Source organism: Notolepis coatsorum, assembly GCF_963971535.1.
Source record: "Notolepis coatsorum genome assembly, chromosome: 9".
In the NCBI taxonomy this organism is placed as follows: Eukaryota; Metazoa; Chordata; class Actinopteri; order Aulopiformes; family Paralepididae; genus Notolepis; species Notolepis coatsorum.
In genome coordinates, this window is record NC_140173.1 from 9,890,604 (window position 1) to 9,905,409 (window position 14,806).

The 14,806-nt window shown below is 38.8% G+C and overlaps 1 protein-coding gene across 1 annotated transcript; it reads left to right on the plus strand.

Annotated features, from left to right (window-relative positions):
* The first annotated feature begins 10,427 nt into the window (after nucleotides 1–10,427).
* On the plus strand, nucleotides 10,428–12,304 carry LOC311234541 (heat shock 70 kDa protein). The gene has a single exon (XM_084321785.1). It carries the CDS (start codon nucleotides 10,451–10,453, stop codon nucleotides 12,218–12,220), a length of 1,770 nt encoding a protein of 589 aa, XP_084177911.1. The 5' UTR covers nucleotides 10,428–10,450; the 3' UTR covers nucleotides 12,221–12,304.
* The last annotated feature ends 2,502 nt before the right edge of the window (nucleotides 12,305–14,806 follow it).

The following is a 14,806-nucleotide window of genomic DNA, read 5'->3' on the forward strand; positions in this document are numbered from 1 at the left end:
AACAAAATATAATCGCTCCACTATACCCCTGGATTCACTATACACTGAAATAAGAATAAAAAATAAGACATGTCGACAATGTAGCTATCAACCAGGCCATCACTGAAACAATATGAATTGTTTTTGCTAGTAGTCTATGTAAAACCCTGCATATTGCAGGGAACTTTCGCAGAGTACATTTCGCAGAGTACATTTCACAGAGTAAATTTTACTCAGAGTACATTTGGATAATTTAATGTGAATAATACATTCCTATCTCTAACTTCACAAGTCTGTTCAGAGTACATTTGGATAATTGAATGTGAATGATACATTCCTATCTGTGAACACTAAAATCACGGTAAAACCTAACATTGCATTATTTTCATGGTTATAATGAATAAAATACATCTTTAAGATGTTTCATGCTAAATGGTTCTTAAAAATGAATTTCCTTCAATCATCGGGATAAAAATCAAACAACCTCGCCTGTAATTATTTTGAATTGAATTATGAATTATAATATTGTATCAACAACTTTCATACATGTTTAGCCATACTATACACTAACTATGTTGACTGAATTACATTTTATTTACCTTAGAACCATCATCTTTGAGTTGATTGAATATTTCCTATCGTGTGTAGGATTTAATGCATATCCATAATATTGAGAGCATAAAACTCTGGGGGGCTAAAAAACTAGACGTTGCAAAGTAATTCATAAATGAGTTGTATAATGTAGCTTAGATCAGGTTAAAGAAAATACATTTGGGGCTTGATATTACTAAACTTCTAAAAAATACATTTGTATTGAAGCATTTTGTTTTTATACCTTATCATTATGCAAACAGGTAAAAAAAACTATGTTGACATGTCTGTTTTAAGTGCATCAGTCAGTTTCATGGTTTTAGATGTTTTATAATTTATGTTTATCCTAGGACCATGCTACAAATAAACATCAAATTCAGAATTCACTAGGATTGTGTTCTCATGTTTTTTTACATTTAGTTAAAATATAAATACAACCTGTAGTAGATACACTGTTTTAGAACAATGGTGTTTGCAAATAGTCTGTTTTACTTATGTAACACGTTAGAGTTGAAATTCATGCATGACAATTGGTAAACCTTAGTCATTTGAGATCATAAATCCCCTCTTTTAGCTAGACCTGATCAAAATGACAGATAAAAACATAACCAAACACCTAAAAAATACACCAAAAGCAGATTGATAAAAATGTATACAGGCAAGCGAGCCTAATCACTGAAATTACAACATCAAACTGTTTGTCTTACAAAATAGGGATGTGTCATGGGGGTGATATATCTCAACCCTTGACTAAAATAGCATTATCTTTCTGACTATTGATTAAATCTACTAAAAATCGACCTGTTTCATGATTTTAGATGTCTATAATTTATGTTTATCCTAGGACCATGCTACAAATCTTCAACACAGTTGGCTGAAAGGTGACTGAAAAGGTGACTGAAAACTGGATTGATGCAAGTTACATGAACATGTCTGTTTGAGGAAACAAAATAATGTATTAAACTATTGCAGTATTACACACTATTACACTATTGCATGATTACACATTTGCACAATATTACACTATATAACACTATTACATACTATTATATGACTACCCTATGACAATATTACACTATTACACACTATGTCTCTATACACTATTAAACAGTAGCACACTTAGATAAGATAAACCTTATCCCTGTGGGATAATTCTATTAATTTTTTCAAATAATTATTATTCCTCTATTTAAATCTGGGGACAAACACAGTTTTACCAACTACAGACCAGTGTCTTTGCTTTCACAATTTTTCAAGATTCTTGATTCATGATTCTTAGATTCTTAGATTCTGAGTGAGAGTCGGTATGGATTCAGGGCAAATCGATCAACAGCCTTAGCCTTAATGAATATATGTAAAATATATATGAAGAAATAACCACAACCGTAGATGAAAGGAATTACACAATAGGAATAGGAAATACACTTAAAAAAGCATTTGATTGATCATCACATTTTAATTTCTAAATTACAAACATGCAGTGTGAGAGGGGTGACGATGAACTGGTTAAGTAGCTATCTTGAAAATAGACAACAATATGTTTTCAGGTGACAATTATATAATTGCCTATTGTCTACATTAGCTACAAATACACTGTATTTGTAATACACTGTTTAGAACAATACTATTTGGAAATATTATGGCTGTATTACTAGTGTGTAACATATTAGAAGTGCATTCTTGCCTGACAATTGGTAGACCTTTTTACCATGTATTCATTTGCGATCATTGACCCCTCTTTTAGCTAGATGGTCAAAATGACAGCAACAGCAAAGACCTAAAAATACACATTTTCTGAACATTACATTTGAGGTGGAGCCAACTATATTGAATGTGTTGTCCCTCAAGGTTCGGTCCTGGGGCCCATACTTTTTATTTTATATATATTAATGATATATGTGAAGTGTCAAACATATTGCAATTTGTTTTATTTGCTGTCGATACAAATTTCTGTATTCCAAATTACAAATGAAATGTGTAAACTTAAGATATGGTTTAATAACAATAAGCTATCCCTAAATTTGGAAAAACGAAATGTATGATATTTACTAATCGAAAGAAGGACAATGTGGCATTATGTATTGACAAAGGAATCCAAGGATTATGTTGGATGAGAAAATGACATGGAAGCCACATATAATGTACATAAAAAAAATAAGGTAGCCAAGAGTGTTTTGTTTTGAACAAGGCAAAGAATGTGTTTGATTATAATTCTATGCGTATATTATATTGTTCACTCATCCTACCATATTTGAGTTACTGTGTGGAAGTGTGGGGTAACACGTATGAAAGCAACATAAAGCCCTTATTTATATTACAGAAGAGAGCAGTAAGAATAGTTCACAATGTAGATTCAAGAGAACATACCAATGAATTATGTATTAAATCCAAACTATTGAAACTTAAAGAGTTAGCTGTAATACAGACTTTATTAGTTTTGTTTAGAGTAAATGCAGAGTATTACAAGCAAATATACAGAGGTTGTTTGGTCCCTAATCTTTCACACCTCCTTGCAGCATTTTGACACCTAACAGCCCCCCATGTTCACACCCAGATCCTCAAAAAGATAGATATTTACAGCACTTTATATTTTCGCCCCAACTCTAATCTATCATGTCTTTAACTTTTATACCTAATCATATATTGATTGATTGATTGAAAAGTTTATTAACAGATTGCAGAATGGGTACAGTTTAAAAGTTTTTTATTTTGAATAAGGCCTTTTCCCCACACTCTGTGCTATTTCAGGTTACTGTGACATTAAAAGAGGGGGTGGCGATGTCTGAACCGTGCTAAAAAGGGGAAGTTGACCTGAAAATGCATGCTTACCATTGCTACAGTATATGGACATTCAGGCCTTGAGGCGATCTATATCCAAAATAAGTCTTAATTAAAGATGGTTGAAATACCCTATTTAAACAGTTAAAACAGCTTGGACAGATATTTTCTGGACTGTTTTCACAAACAGTGTTGTATTTGTAAATCTGCTATGTCCTAAATGTCTGGATGTATTGAAAAAAGGGGGACTCTGATGTAAACAAGACATAAGTTTTTCTATGATCTGTAGCCTTTTAATTTTAGTTTTACGAAATAAGAAAATAAGAATCACCACCCAAACTGTCAAATAGTTGGTATTACTTTTACATTTAGTCAATTAGTTGACGTTTTTATCCAAATTATAATTATAATACATCTCTGTCAGCGGTGTAACAATATTCATCAAAGTGTAGGTTAGTTTATTAGGACATAATGCATGTTTATGGGGAAATCTTTTAAAATATGTGTGATCTTAATCTTAAAAAATATGCTATGAGTATAATGTTGTACATTACTTGTACATGTTACAAAGATATAAACCATTTGAATGATGACTGTAAATGTGTATTGAGTTGTCCCCTAATCTTCACGCCTCCCATGCTGTGTTTTAGCACCTAAGAGCGCCCTGTTCACACCCCCGATCAGAGACACACACCTCACAGACACACATAGATCTTTTCTGTACTTTATATTTTCAGCCCAACTCTTTTAATAATAACTCTAAAATAATTAATGTGCATAATGTGCACTGTAATGCAACCTTTTTAAATAATCTAGAATTCAAAGAATTCAAACCCTAGACCCTTGCATGCTAATGTAATGGTGCACTTTTAATTTTACAAATTACATTTGTAATTTTCTTTTTGCTTAAACACAAGTGAAGATTATGTCTTTATCCAAGAAACTAATATACATACATACATTTGTAATTTGGAATACAAAACATTTATTTTACATTTATTTAGACTTTTGCTTAAACACATTAGACACATTACATTTGTAATTTGGAATACAATTATCTAAAGATTGTGACATTTGGCATCTGGCCTTAAGAAAACACACACAGACACCTTGGGGGCCGTTTTTCTACAGAAACGGGAAGTCGCAGAGTCATAAATCTGCTTTTGGCAGATGGTTTTGAGTCATCTCATTGGCCGTAGTCATTCTCCAGCCTCCTATGACATCTACGGGGGATGTCACTATCAGAATTTTCAGAGAAGCTGCAGTTAGACAGAGGGAGAAATATTCAGTCTACTGAGAGACATTTGAGAGAGGGTATTTCTTAAGATACACTCACCATTTGAAATAAATGCACTTTCTGAAGATACACTCACCATTTGAAATAAATGCACTTTCTGAAGATACACTCACCATTTGAAATAAATGCACTTTCTGAAGATACACTCACCATTTGAAATAAATGCACTTTCTGAAGATACACTCACCATTTGAAATAAATGCACTTTCTGAAGAAAACACACTAAATGTATTTTACATTTAGCATTTGAAATAAATGCACTTTCTGAAGAAAACACACATTGTATTTTATTCTGAATATATATTCTTAAGACTTTGGAATACACATAATGTATTCAACCTTGTAAAACTTAATTGTGAAGATATATTCTGAAAACGTTTGGAAATACAGAAATACATATTGTGAAAACCATGGAATACATACAATCTGAAAATAAAAAAAAACTTTTGAATCTAAAAAAAATTTGAATCTTTTATTTTGAAAGACTTTTTTTTTTGAAAAAAAATAAAACTTTTATTTTGAAAACCGGATGACCCGCCCTCAAAACCGGATGTCCCGCCTCCTTACATCCTAGACCAATCAGAGAAGCCCTAGGGGGTCATAAATCATCTCAAAATAACCTACCCTAAGTCCCGCCCCCTTAAACCTCTCGGCCAATCAGAACGCTCCAAATTCCAAAAAGGGGCGTGTTTTGCATAAGTTGACAGGTGCCGTATCCTAAAAAGGGGCGTGTTTTGCATAAGTTGACAGGTGCCGTATCCTAATTCTCTCTCTAATACAGTATCATATGTATTTTTTTTTATATATATTTTTTTTTATTAATATGCAATTAAAGCTCTTCTTCCCTTCTGTACCTATCAAAAATAGATTTTTTTAGTCTAGATTTGAATTGATTTATGTTTTCACAATATTTTAGTTCATCCTCGAGTCTAGCCCATTCCACAGGGTGGCTCCGTGGTACGAGAACATTCGAGAAATAACCAGAAACCACAAGGTTATATAACCTCATGGTTTCTGGTTATTTCTCGAATGTTCTCACATTTCTCGAATGTTCCCGGAGCCGGCTATATATAATAGCCGGCTCCGGGAAATTCCAGTCTTGACACGCGCTGAGAAGAGCAGAGATGACGTTTCTTCTCCTTTTCACCTTTCTGCTACAGTAAGTAAGCTACCCTTTACTATGAATAATTGTATCTGGAATTGCAGTTTGCTCCTGTTGATTTTGTCTGTAGCCTCTAACTAGAACCGAACCTAGTCGTGGATTAAGGACAAAATCGAATTTATGAGTAGAGAAAGACTAATGAAAATTGCAACTATTTTATGTCCTTTGTCTACCTAGTTTGTTGCTTTTGGAGAGAAAAAAAACATTGGATGATTTTGTGGCGTAGTTACATTATGATTACAAATTTAGTATGTATTTATTCTTGACCAAAACGCAGTTCATTAGTGTGGGTGACCCACACTATTGTAATCTATACTATTTATTTATTATTTATTCCGCCGATTTTTGTCCAGTAACTCCTGCCAGAACTTTCACACCACACACAAGTCTAAGGTATCAAAACGACCGGCTTGCTCCAACTCGAGTTGCTATTACCTTTTGGAAAGTTTCACCACACCGTTTGGCTACAAATCCTTTTGGTCCATAAGGAATGAATGGCAGAACATTCTAGAACATTTGTGATGTCACAGTATGATGTCATAATACAACATTCTAGAACATTTGTGCTGTCACAGTATGCTGTCGTAATAGAACATTCTAGAAACGTTTGTGATGTCACAGTATGATGTCATAATAGGACAATTCTAGAACATTTGTGATGTCACAGTATGATGTCATAATAGTACATTCTAGAACATTTGTGATGTCACAGTATTATGTCATAATAGAACATTCTAGAACATTTGTGTTCTATATATATTCAACAATTCTCTGATATCATTGGGAGGATTCTGGTGGCGATGAGATGGAGGGTTCCCCCTCTTGGGGGGGCCCTCCAAGAGAGGAGATGATGTTTGTATTGTGATTGTATGACAAGAGGAGCAGAGAAGAAGGAGACAGAGACGATAGAAATGTGTTTTGAAGATGAGAAGAAGAAGAGGAGTGTAAACTTTCTCAAGTGTGGGCGAAGCAAGAATTGTGGAGGGCAGTAATACGCCACGATGCGTCTACACTGCCGGAAATTCAAATAAGAAGAAGAAGAATATCTCAAGGATTTGCGGAGGGCAGTAATACGCCACGATGCGTCTACTCTGCCGGAAATTCAAATAAGAAGAAGAAGAATTGTGCATCTTTGAACAGGACTGAACAGGACTGAACAGATAGACTAAACAACACAGACTGAAGCCTGCATTTCTCAAACAAGGTGCCTTGCTGACCGTTTAGCTGTGGAAAGGTGAGTGTCCACAAAGGCTAGCTAGCTGTTCTACTTGAATACTGAATGTTAATATCGAATCAGACAATATTGAATACTGAATGTTAATATTGAATCAGACCATATTGAATACTGAATGTTAATATCAGACCATATTGAATACTGAATGTTAATTCAGGTTGACAGTTGACATCATTTGACAGTTGACAGGGGGCTGTAAAGTTGATTTAATAAAAGAAAAAATACTAATTTAATCAGATTAATCACTTTATTCAAATTGAGGATTTAGTTTGAGGATAAAAAAAAAAAAAAAAATTATAAAAAAATTAGAATAATTTTTTTAGTTTTACTTTTTTAATTAAAAACGAAGGTTCGAACGTCCATTCGAAAAACCCTGACAAAGTTTGAATAACTTTATTCAAATTGAGGATTTAGTTTGAGGATATATATAAATAAATATATATATATAAAACATTTCTTTTTAATTAAAATTTTTTAATTAAAAACCAAGGTTCGAACGTCCATTCGAAGAACCCTGACGAAGTTTGAATCCCAAAAACAGGCTTCGGGTACGCCTTACCAAACATTATTAAATTATATATTATTAAAATGGAACTCAAACATGTTCCGTTGTGATGTCACAGTATGATGTCATAATAGAACATTCTAGAACATTTGTGATGTCACAGTATGATGTCATAATAGAACATTCTAGAACATTAGTGATGTCACAGTATGATGTTATAATAGTCATTCTAGAACATTTGTGATGTCACAGTATGATGTCATAATAGAACATTCTAGAACATTTGTGATGTCACAGTATGATGCAATCTAGAACATTTGTGATGTCACAGTATGATGCCATAATAGAACATTCTAGAACATTTGTGTTCTATATATATTCAACAATTCTCTCAAGTGGGCCGGGAGACGAGGGTGCTGGAAAAGATGTGGCAAAAGCGGAAGTGATCCATATAGTGGTCAGGCTTGAGGGGGAGAGGGGTGAGAGGAAAGTAGGTAGACTCGAGTGGCCCAAACTCATTGCCGAGCAATTAGGGGAGGTAAAGTATGCGAGAGTTTTGTGGGATGGGAATCTGGCCGTAGGGTGTGGTAGTGAGGGGCAGGTGGAGGTGGCTAGGAAGATGCGGAGCATTGGGGGGGTGGGTATAAGTAAGGTGGCGAGAGTAGGGGAGAAGAGGGGGGGGGGATGTAAGGGGGTGATAGCTGGGGTACCGGTCGAGGTTACAGTAGAGCAGCTGGTGGAAGAGCTAATGGAGAACGGGCGTAATGGCATAGTTAAGAGTGCAGAAAGGATGAAGAGGGGAGCAGAGAGGGCAGTGACGGGGACGGTAGTGATTACGTTTGAGGGTGGGGTTGTTCCTAGGGAGGTGTTTGTAGGGCGTAGGATGTATAGGGTTAGGGAATTTGTTCATAATCCTCTTAGGTGCTATAGGTGCCAGGAGTTTGGCCATATAGCTACCACGTGTAGGAAGGGGCTGAGGTGCGCTAGGTGTGGCGGGGAACATGAATATGGGAATTGTGGAGAGGGAGTGAAGCCGAAGTGCTGTAGTTGTGGTGGGGAGCATAGTGTAGCGTTTAGGGGGTGCGAGGTGATGATGAAGGAGGTCGTGGATCGGAGAGAGAGAAGGAAGGGTAAGTTGACGTATGCTGGGGCGGTTAGCAGGGCAGGACAGGGTAGCCAAGAAAGGGTGCAGGGGGTTGAAGGAGGGCATTTGGCAGTGAGGGTAGAGCAGGTGGAAAGAGAGAGGGGAAGGGAGGAGAAATTAGGTATTGTGGCCTTCGTGGCAGGGGTAGTTACTGGTATGGCAGAGGCTAAGGGTAGAACAGAGATGGTGAAGATGATTGTTAGGATAGCGGTTCAACATCTGGGATTGGAAGGTCTGGACTGGAAGGAGGTGTATAGTGAATTGGCTGAGGGGGCTGCGAGGGACAAGGCTGCGAGGGACAAAGCAGCCCAGGATAAGATAGCAGGGGGCAAGGAGGGTCCCGCGGAGGGGGGCTCAGGCAGGAAGTAGCAGCAGTAGCTGCACTCCAATGGACAATGTAGTTGATGACGGGGTCCAGTAGAAGAAGAAAAAGAAGGTGAAGAAGGAGAAGAAGGAGAAGAAGAAGAGCCCATAAAAAGAATTGCGGAGGGCAGTAATACGCCACGATGCGTCTACTCTGCCGGAAATTCAAATAAGAAGAAGAAGATCTCATTGTGCATCTTTGAACAGGACTGAACAGGACTGAACAGATAGACTAAACAACACAGACTGAAGCCTGCATTTCTCAACCAAGGTGCCTTGCTGACCGTTTAGCTGTGGAAAGGTGAGTGTCCACAACGGCTAGCTAGCTGTTCTACTTGAATACTGAAATGTTAATATCGAATCAGACAATATTGAATACTGAATGTTAATATTGAATCAGACCATATTGAATACTGAATGTTAATATCAGACCATATTGAATACTGAATGTTAATTCAGGTTGACAGTTGACATCATTTGACAGTTGACAGGGGGCTGGAAAGGTGAATATCGAATCAGCAGAGACGGCGTTTCTTCTCCTTTTCACCTTTCTACTACAGTAAGTAAGCTACCCTTTACTATGAATAATTGTATCTGGAATTGCAGTTTGCTCGTGTTGATTTAGTCTGTAGCCTCTAACTAGAACCGAACCTAGTCGTGGATTAAGGACAAAATCGAATTCATGAGTAGAGAAAGACGAATGAAAATTGCGACTATTTTATGTCCTTTGTCTACCTAGTTCGTTGCTTTTGGAGAGAAAAAAAACATTGGATGATTTTGTGGCGTAGTTACATTATTAGTACAAATTTTGTATGTATTTATTCTTGACCAAAACGCAGTTAATTATTACGTCATTTTGTTCGTCATTACGATGTAGAGCTGTAGTCGGGGGGGGGGGGTCGCGCATTGGCAACGTGCTGATAATGAATGGCTGGCATATCTAGCCGACATCTTTGACCGCCTGTATAATTACCGGAGAATACAGGGATGACCAATAGAAGGCTATTAATTAGTTTCATTTACATTAAAAAACGTTATTATCCCTGAGGGGAAATAGCATTGAAAGTGCATGGGACATTTGAAAATCTTGATGAGAACAACAAAGATAACTACTAAAATTACAAGACAACGAGAGAAAAAGACAATAGAATCAAATGTAATCGGAATACAAATGACTGGCGAGTGAAAAGCTATGTGTCCTAGCAGTTCAGTTCACATGACTGTTATACATTATACAGATGCCTACAGACATCACCAGACAAAATGTAAGATAAAATATGTCCCTATTTCTATTCATCAAACATTTATGCTCTTAACAGGATTATGTAATGACCAACTATGTATCAGGTTTTAATCCTCGCCCTTTATTTCTAGGCACCAAACTGTGAACAACCAAGATGTCTGCAGCTAAAGGTGTGGCTATTGGTATTGACCTGGGCACAACCTACTCCTGCGTGGGAGTTTTCCAGCATGGAAAAGTAGAAATAATTGCCAACGACCAGGGCAACAGGACGACCCCCAGCTATGTGGCCTTTACAGACACTGAGAGGCTCATTGGAGATGCAGCCAAAAACCAGGTGGCCATGAACCCCATCAACACTGTGTTTGATGCCAAGCGACTGATTGGCCGAAAGATTGACGACCCTGTGGTGCAGTCCGACATGAAGCATTGGCCCTTTAAGGTGGTGAGTGATGGAGGAAAGCCCAAAGTTGAGGTGGAATACAAGGGGGAGAACAAATCCTTCTACCCTGAGGAGATCTCGTCCATGGTCCTGGTAAAGATGAAAGAGATTGCGGAGGCCTACCTTGGGCAGAAGGTGTCCAAAGCGGTCGTCACGGTTCCAGCTTACTTCAACGACTCCCAGAGGCAGGCCACTAAGGACGCCGGTGTAATTGCAGGGCTGAATGTACTGAGAATAATCAATGAGCCAACAGCAGCTGCCATCGCTTATGGTATGGACAAAGGCAATTCAGGAGAACGCAATGTCCTGATATTTGACCTGGGCGGGGGGACATTTGATGTGTCCATTCTGACGATTGAGGACGGTATCTTTGAGGTGAAGGCCACAGCTGGAGACACCCACCTGGGTGGAGAGGACTTTGACAACCGCATGGTCAACCACTTTGTGGAGGAGTTTAAGAGGAAAAACAAGAAGGACATCAGCCAAAACAAGAGAGCCTTGAGAAGGCTGCGCACAGCTTGTGAGAGGGCCAAGAGGACCTTGTCCTCCAGCACCCAGGCCAGCATTGAGATTGATTCTCTGTTTGAGGGCATGGACTTCTACACTTCCATCACTAGGGCTCGCTTTGAGGAGATGTGCTCTGACCTCTTCAGGGGAACATTAGAACCCGTGGAGAAATCTCTGAGGGATGCCAAGATGGACAAGGCACAGATCCATGACATTGTCCTGGTTGGAGGCTCAACCCGAATTCCCAAAGTCCAGAAACTCCTGCAGGATCTATTCCACAGCAGGGAGTTGAACAAGAGCATCAACCCAGATGAAGCGGTGGCCTATGGTGCTGCCGTCCAGGCTGCTATTCTCACCGGCGACACCTCTGCCAACGTCCAGGACCTGCTGCTGCTGGACGTGGCTCCTCTGTCCCTCGGTATTGAGACCGCTGGAGGAGTCATGACGGCCCTCATTAAGCGCAACACGATCATCCCCACTAAACAAACCCAGACCTTCACCACCTACTCTGACAACCAGCCCGGGGTTCTAATCCAGGTGTGTGAAGGGGAAAGAGCCATGACCAAGGACAACAATGTGCTGGGCAAGTTTGAGCTCTCAGGAATCCCACCCGCTCCGAGAGGGGTTCCTAAGATTGAGGTCACCTTTGACATCGACGCCAACGGCATTTTGAATGTATCCGCGGCGGACAAGAGCACCGGCAAAGAAAACAAAATCACCATCACCAACGATAAGGGCAGGCTCAGCAAAGAAGAGATTGAGAGGATGGTGCAGGATGCAGACAAATACAAAGCCGAGGATGAGTCGCAGAGAGAGAAGATCGCCGGCAAGAACTCTGTGGAATCCTACACCTTCAACATGAAGAGCAGCGTGGAGGATGAGAACATGAAGGGGAAAATCAGTGAGGAGGACCAGAAGACGGTTATTGACAAGTGTGATCAGGCCATAGCCTGGCTGGAGAGCAACCAGTTGGCTTAAAAAGAGGAGTACCAACATCAACTGAAAGAGCTGGAGAAAGTGTGCAACCCCATCATCACCAAGTTGTATCAGGGAGGAATGCCTGCAGGGGGCTGTGGAGCTCAGGCACGAGCCAGCTCAGCCAGCTCAGCCGACACCCAGGGACCAACCATTGAGGAGGTTGACTAAAGTGTAAATGAACTCTTATGAAAACTTGCCTATGATTCATGTCATTTATATTCTTGTACTTATTGTTTTAATACGTGCGTTGCTGGACATTTGCAATAAAATCATTCAGATTCCTGAAATTTTAATTTCCGTGTTTTTATGTTCAAAACATATATCCCTCCTGTCATTGTAAGTGAAAGTACAGATGGGTGCAATTTCAGTGGCTTTTTCATGTCCCAATTTCCCTATTGACATCCATTAAGAACACATTTGTGCCCAAAGGATGAGCTCTCAATAAAGAAAGCTGAAACCTGTGCCCATTTTCAAAAAAAGAGTTAAAAAAATATATATTGTTTTGGAACTACAAACCATAATGAACAAAAGTCACTGAAATTGCATCTATCTGGTCATTTGGATCCTTAGGTACTGGACAAAATAAAGTCAGCTGTGTTTGAGTATGCTGATGGAGTCCACTTTACACTTTTCAAATATACTATACACTTTATTAAAGAGATACCGGCTCAGTGGCCTCGTGGGTAGAGTGTCCGCCCTGAGTTCGGGAGGCTGGGAGTTCAAGCCCCGGCCAAGTCATACCAAATACTATTTAAAAATGGTACCCATAGCCTCCCTGCTTGACACTCAGCATCAAGGGTTGGTTTGGGGGGAAGTCCTTGCGACATACTAGCGTCATGTCCAAGGGGTGTACTTGTACAGCAAGCTGCCTCACGCTACGGAAACAGGAGATAGGCTCCTGCCCCATGTACCGTTACGGCTCAAGAACCATTGGTTCTCAAAGGCAACTTCTTCTTCTTCTTATTAAAGATGTAAATTTTTTTGTACATTGTACAATTACTTTTGGTCCCCTAAAATGGAACCATATATAAAAACTACAATTCCTACACAGTTCACTTGATAAGGATGTAAATATTGTCAGAATAAATGTTAAAGTCGCCACTTGAGCCTCAGTCTTTGTTTAATTTCAAATCAAATGCACAGACAAAAATACAACAAATGTTTCACTGATATTAAAGAAACTGCAACATTATGGGAAATCCAGAATCTGACTAGAAAATGGATACCAATTTCCCCTCTGCATTCAGTAGAAAGCTATCCAGCTGCAAGTTAGCCTAGTTTATCACAAATTAATGGAAGTTGATATGGATATTATAAGCTTGCAGCCGGGATATCTTTCTACTGAACACACAGAGAATATTGGTATCTATTTTCTATATTAGATTCAAATGTATTGTCATTATACAGCACAAGTACAGTACAATGAAAATAAGTTTGGCATCCAACCAATGTGCAAATGTAACGGTAAAGTGCAATAGTAATACACAATGTACAGGTGATTAAACTTGGTATAAAATATATAAATTAGTACTACTGGGTGTAGTGCTAATCAGATGTATGTATATGTACATATACAACCAATATGTAGAGTGATACAGGCATAAAGACTATGGTCGTAATACTGGCCAGCAGTGTAACTAGTAAGAGTATAAGGGATATGTAGATATGTAGATATATACTGCCCACTTTGACAACTTAGGATGGCTTAGAGTAGACGACAGAGTACAGCAACTTGCAATGGGCCTGGTCTACAAGATACACTACACGACCAAGGTACCCATGTACATGTCAAAATACTTCCCAAAGGTCAGTGAATACCACGATCACAACACCAGAGGGAGCTCCACAAATCATGTTAAACCCAGATTCGGCTCAAACAAGGGACTAAACACGTTTCGCAATTATGCCACATCAATGTGGAACGCCCTACCCAAAGCTGTAAAGGAATGTGAATCACTACCCACTTTCAAAAACACTCAAAAAACACCTACGGGAGACTGCAATTCGAAACTGGCCCCTGTAAATGTCCTAACACAACCCCCTCCAATGTACAGTAAATTACCAAGCATGGTCTTGTCAATATTCCAATGTACAGTTTTGTTTGTACAGTTGTACAGTATACAGTGTCCCCCACCCACCCCTCCTACCCAACCCCCCCCCCCCCCCACTCCTACCCAACCCCCCGCCCCCACCCACCCAACCACCTCCAATGTACAGCCCCCCCCCCCCCCCACCTACCCAATCCAATGTACAGTTTATACGGCAAATGTATATACTTTTTTTTTTCTGGGCTCTCTTTGTATCACAAACAGTACTGTATTTACAAATATGGTATGTCATAAATATATAGATGTAGCAGTACTGTCTATCTGTATGTCATGTATGTCATATATGTTACGATGAATTGAAAATGGGGGACCCTGATGTAAACAAGACGAAAGTCTTTCTCTGGTCTGCATCCCCTTAACTCTTTCAGTGCCACTCACGAGATTTCTCGTGTTTTTTTATAGGTGGTTGCTAGCCACTCACGAGAATTCTTGGATTTTTTTTTTTTTTTTTTTTTTTGCGATCTGAAAAATTATTGCA

Excerpts from the sequence above, each read along its gene's own strand:
- LOC311234541 (XM_084321785.1), top strand. The coding sequence starts at position 10,451 with ATGTCTGCAGCTAAAGGTGTGGCTATTGGTATTGACCTGGGCACAACC.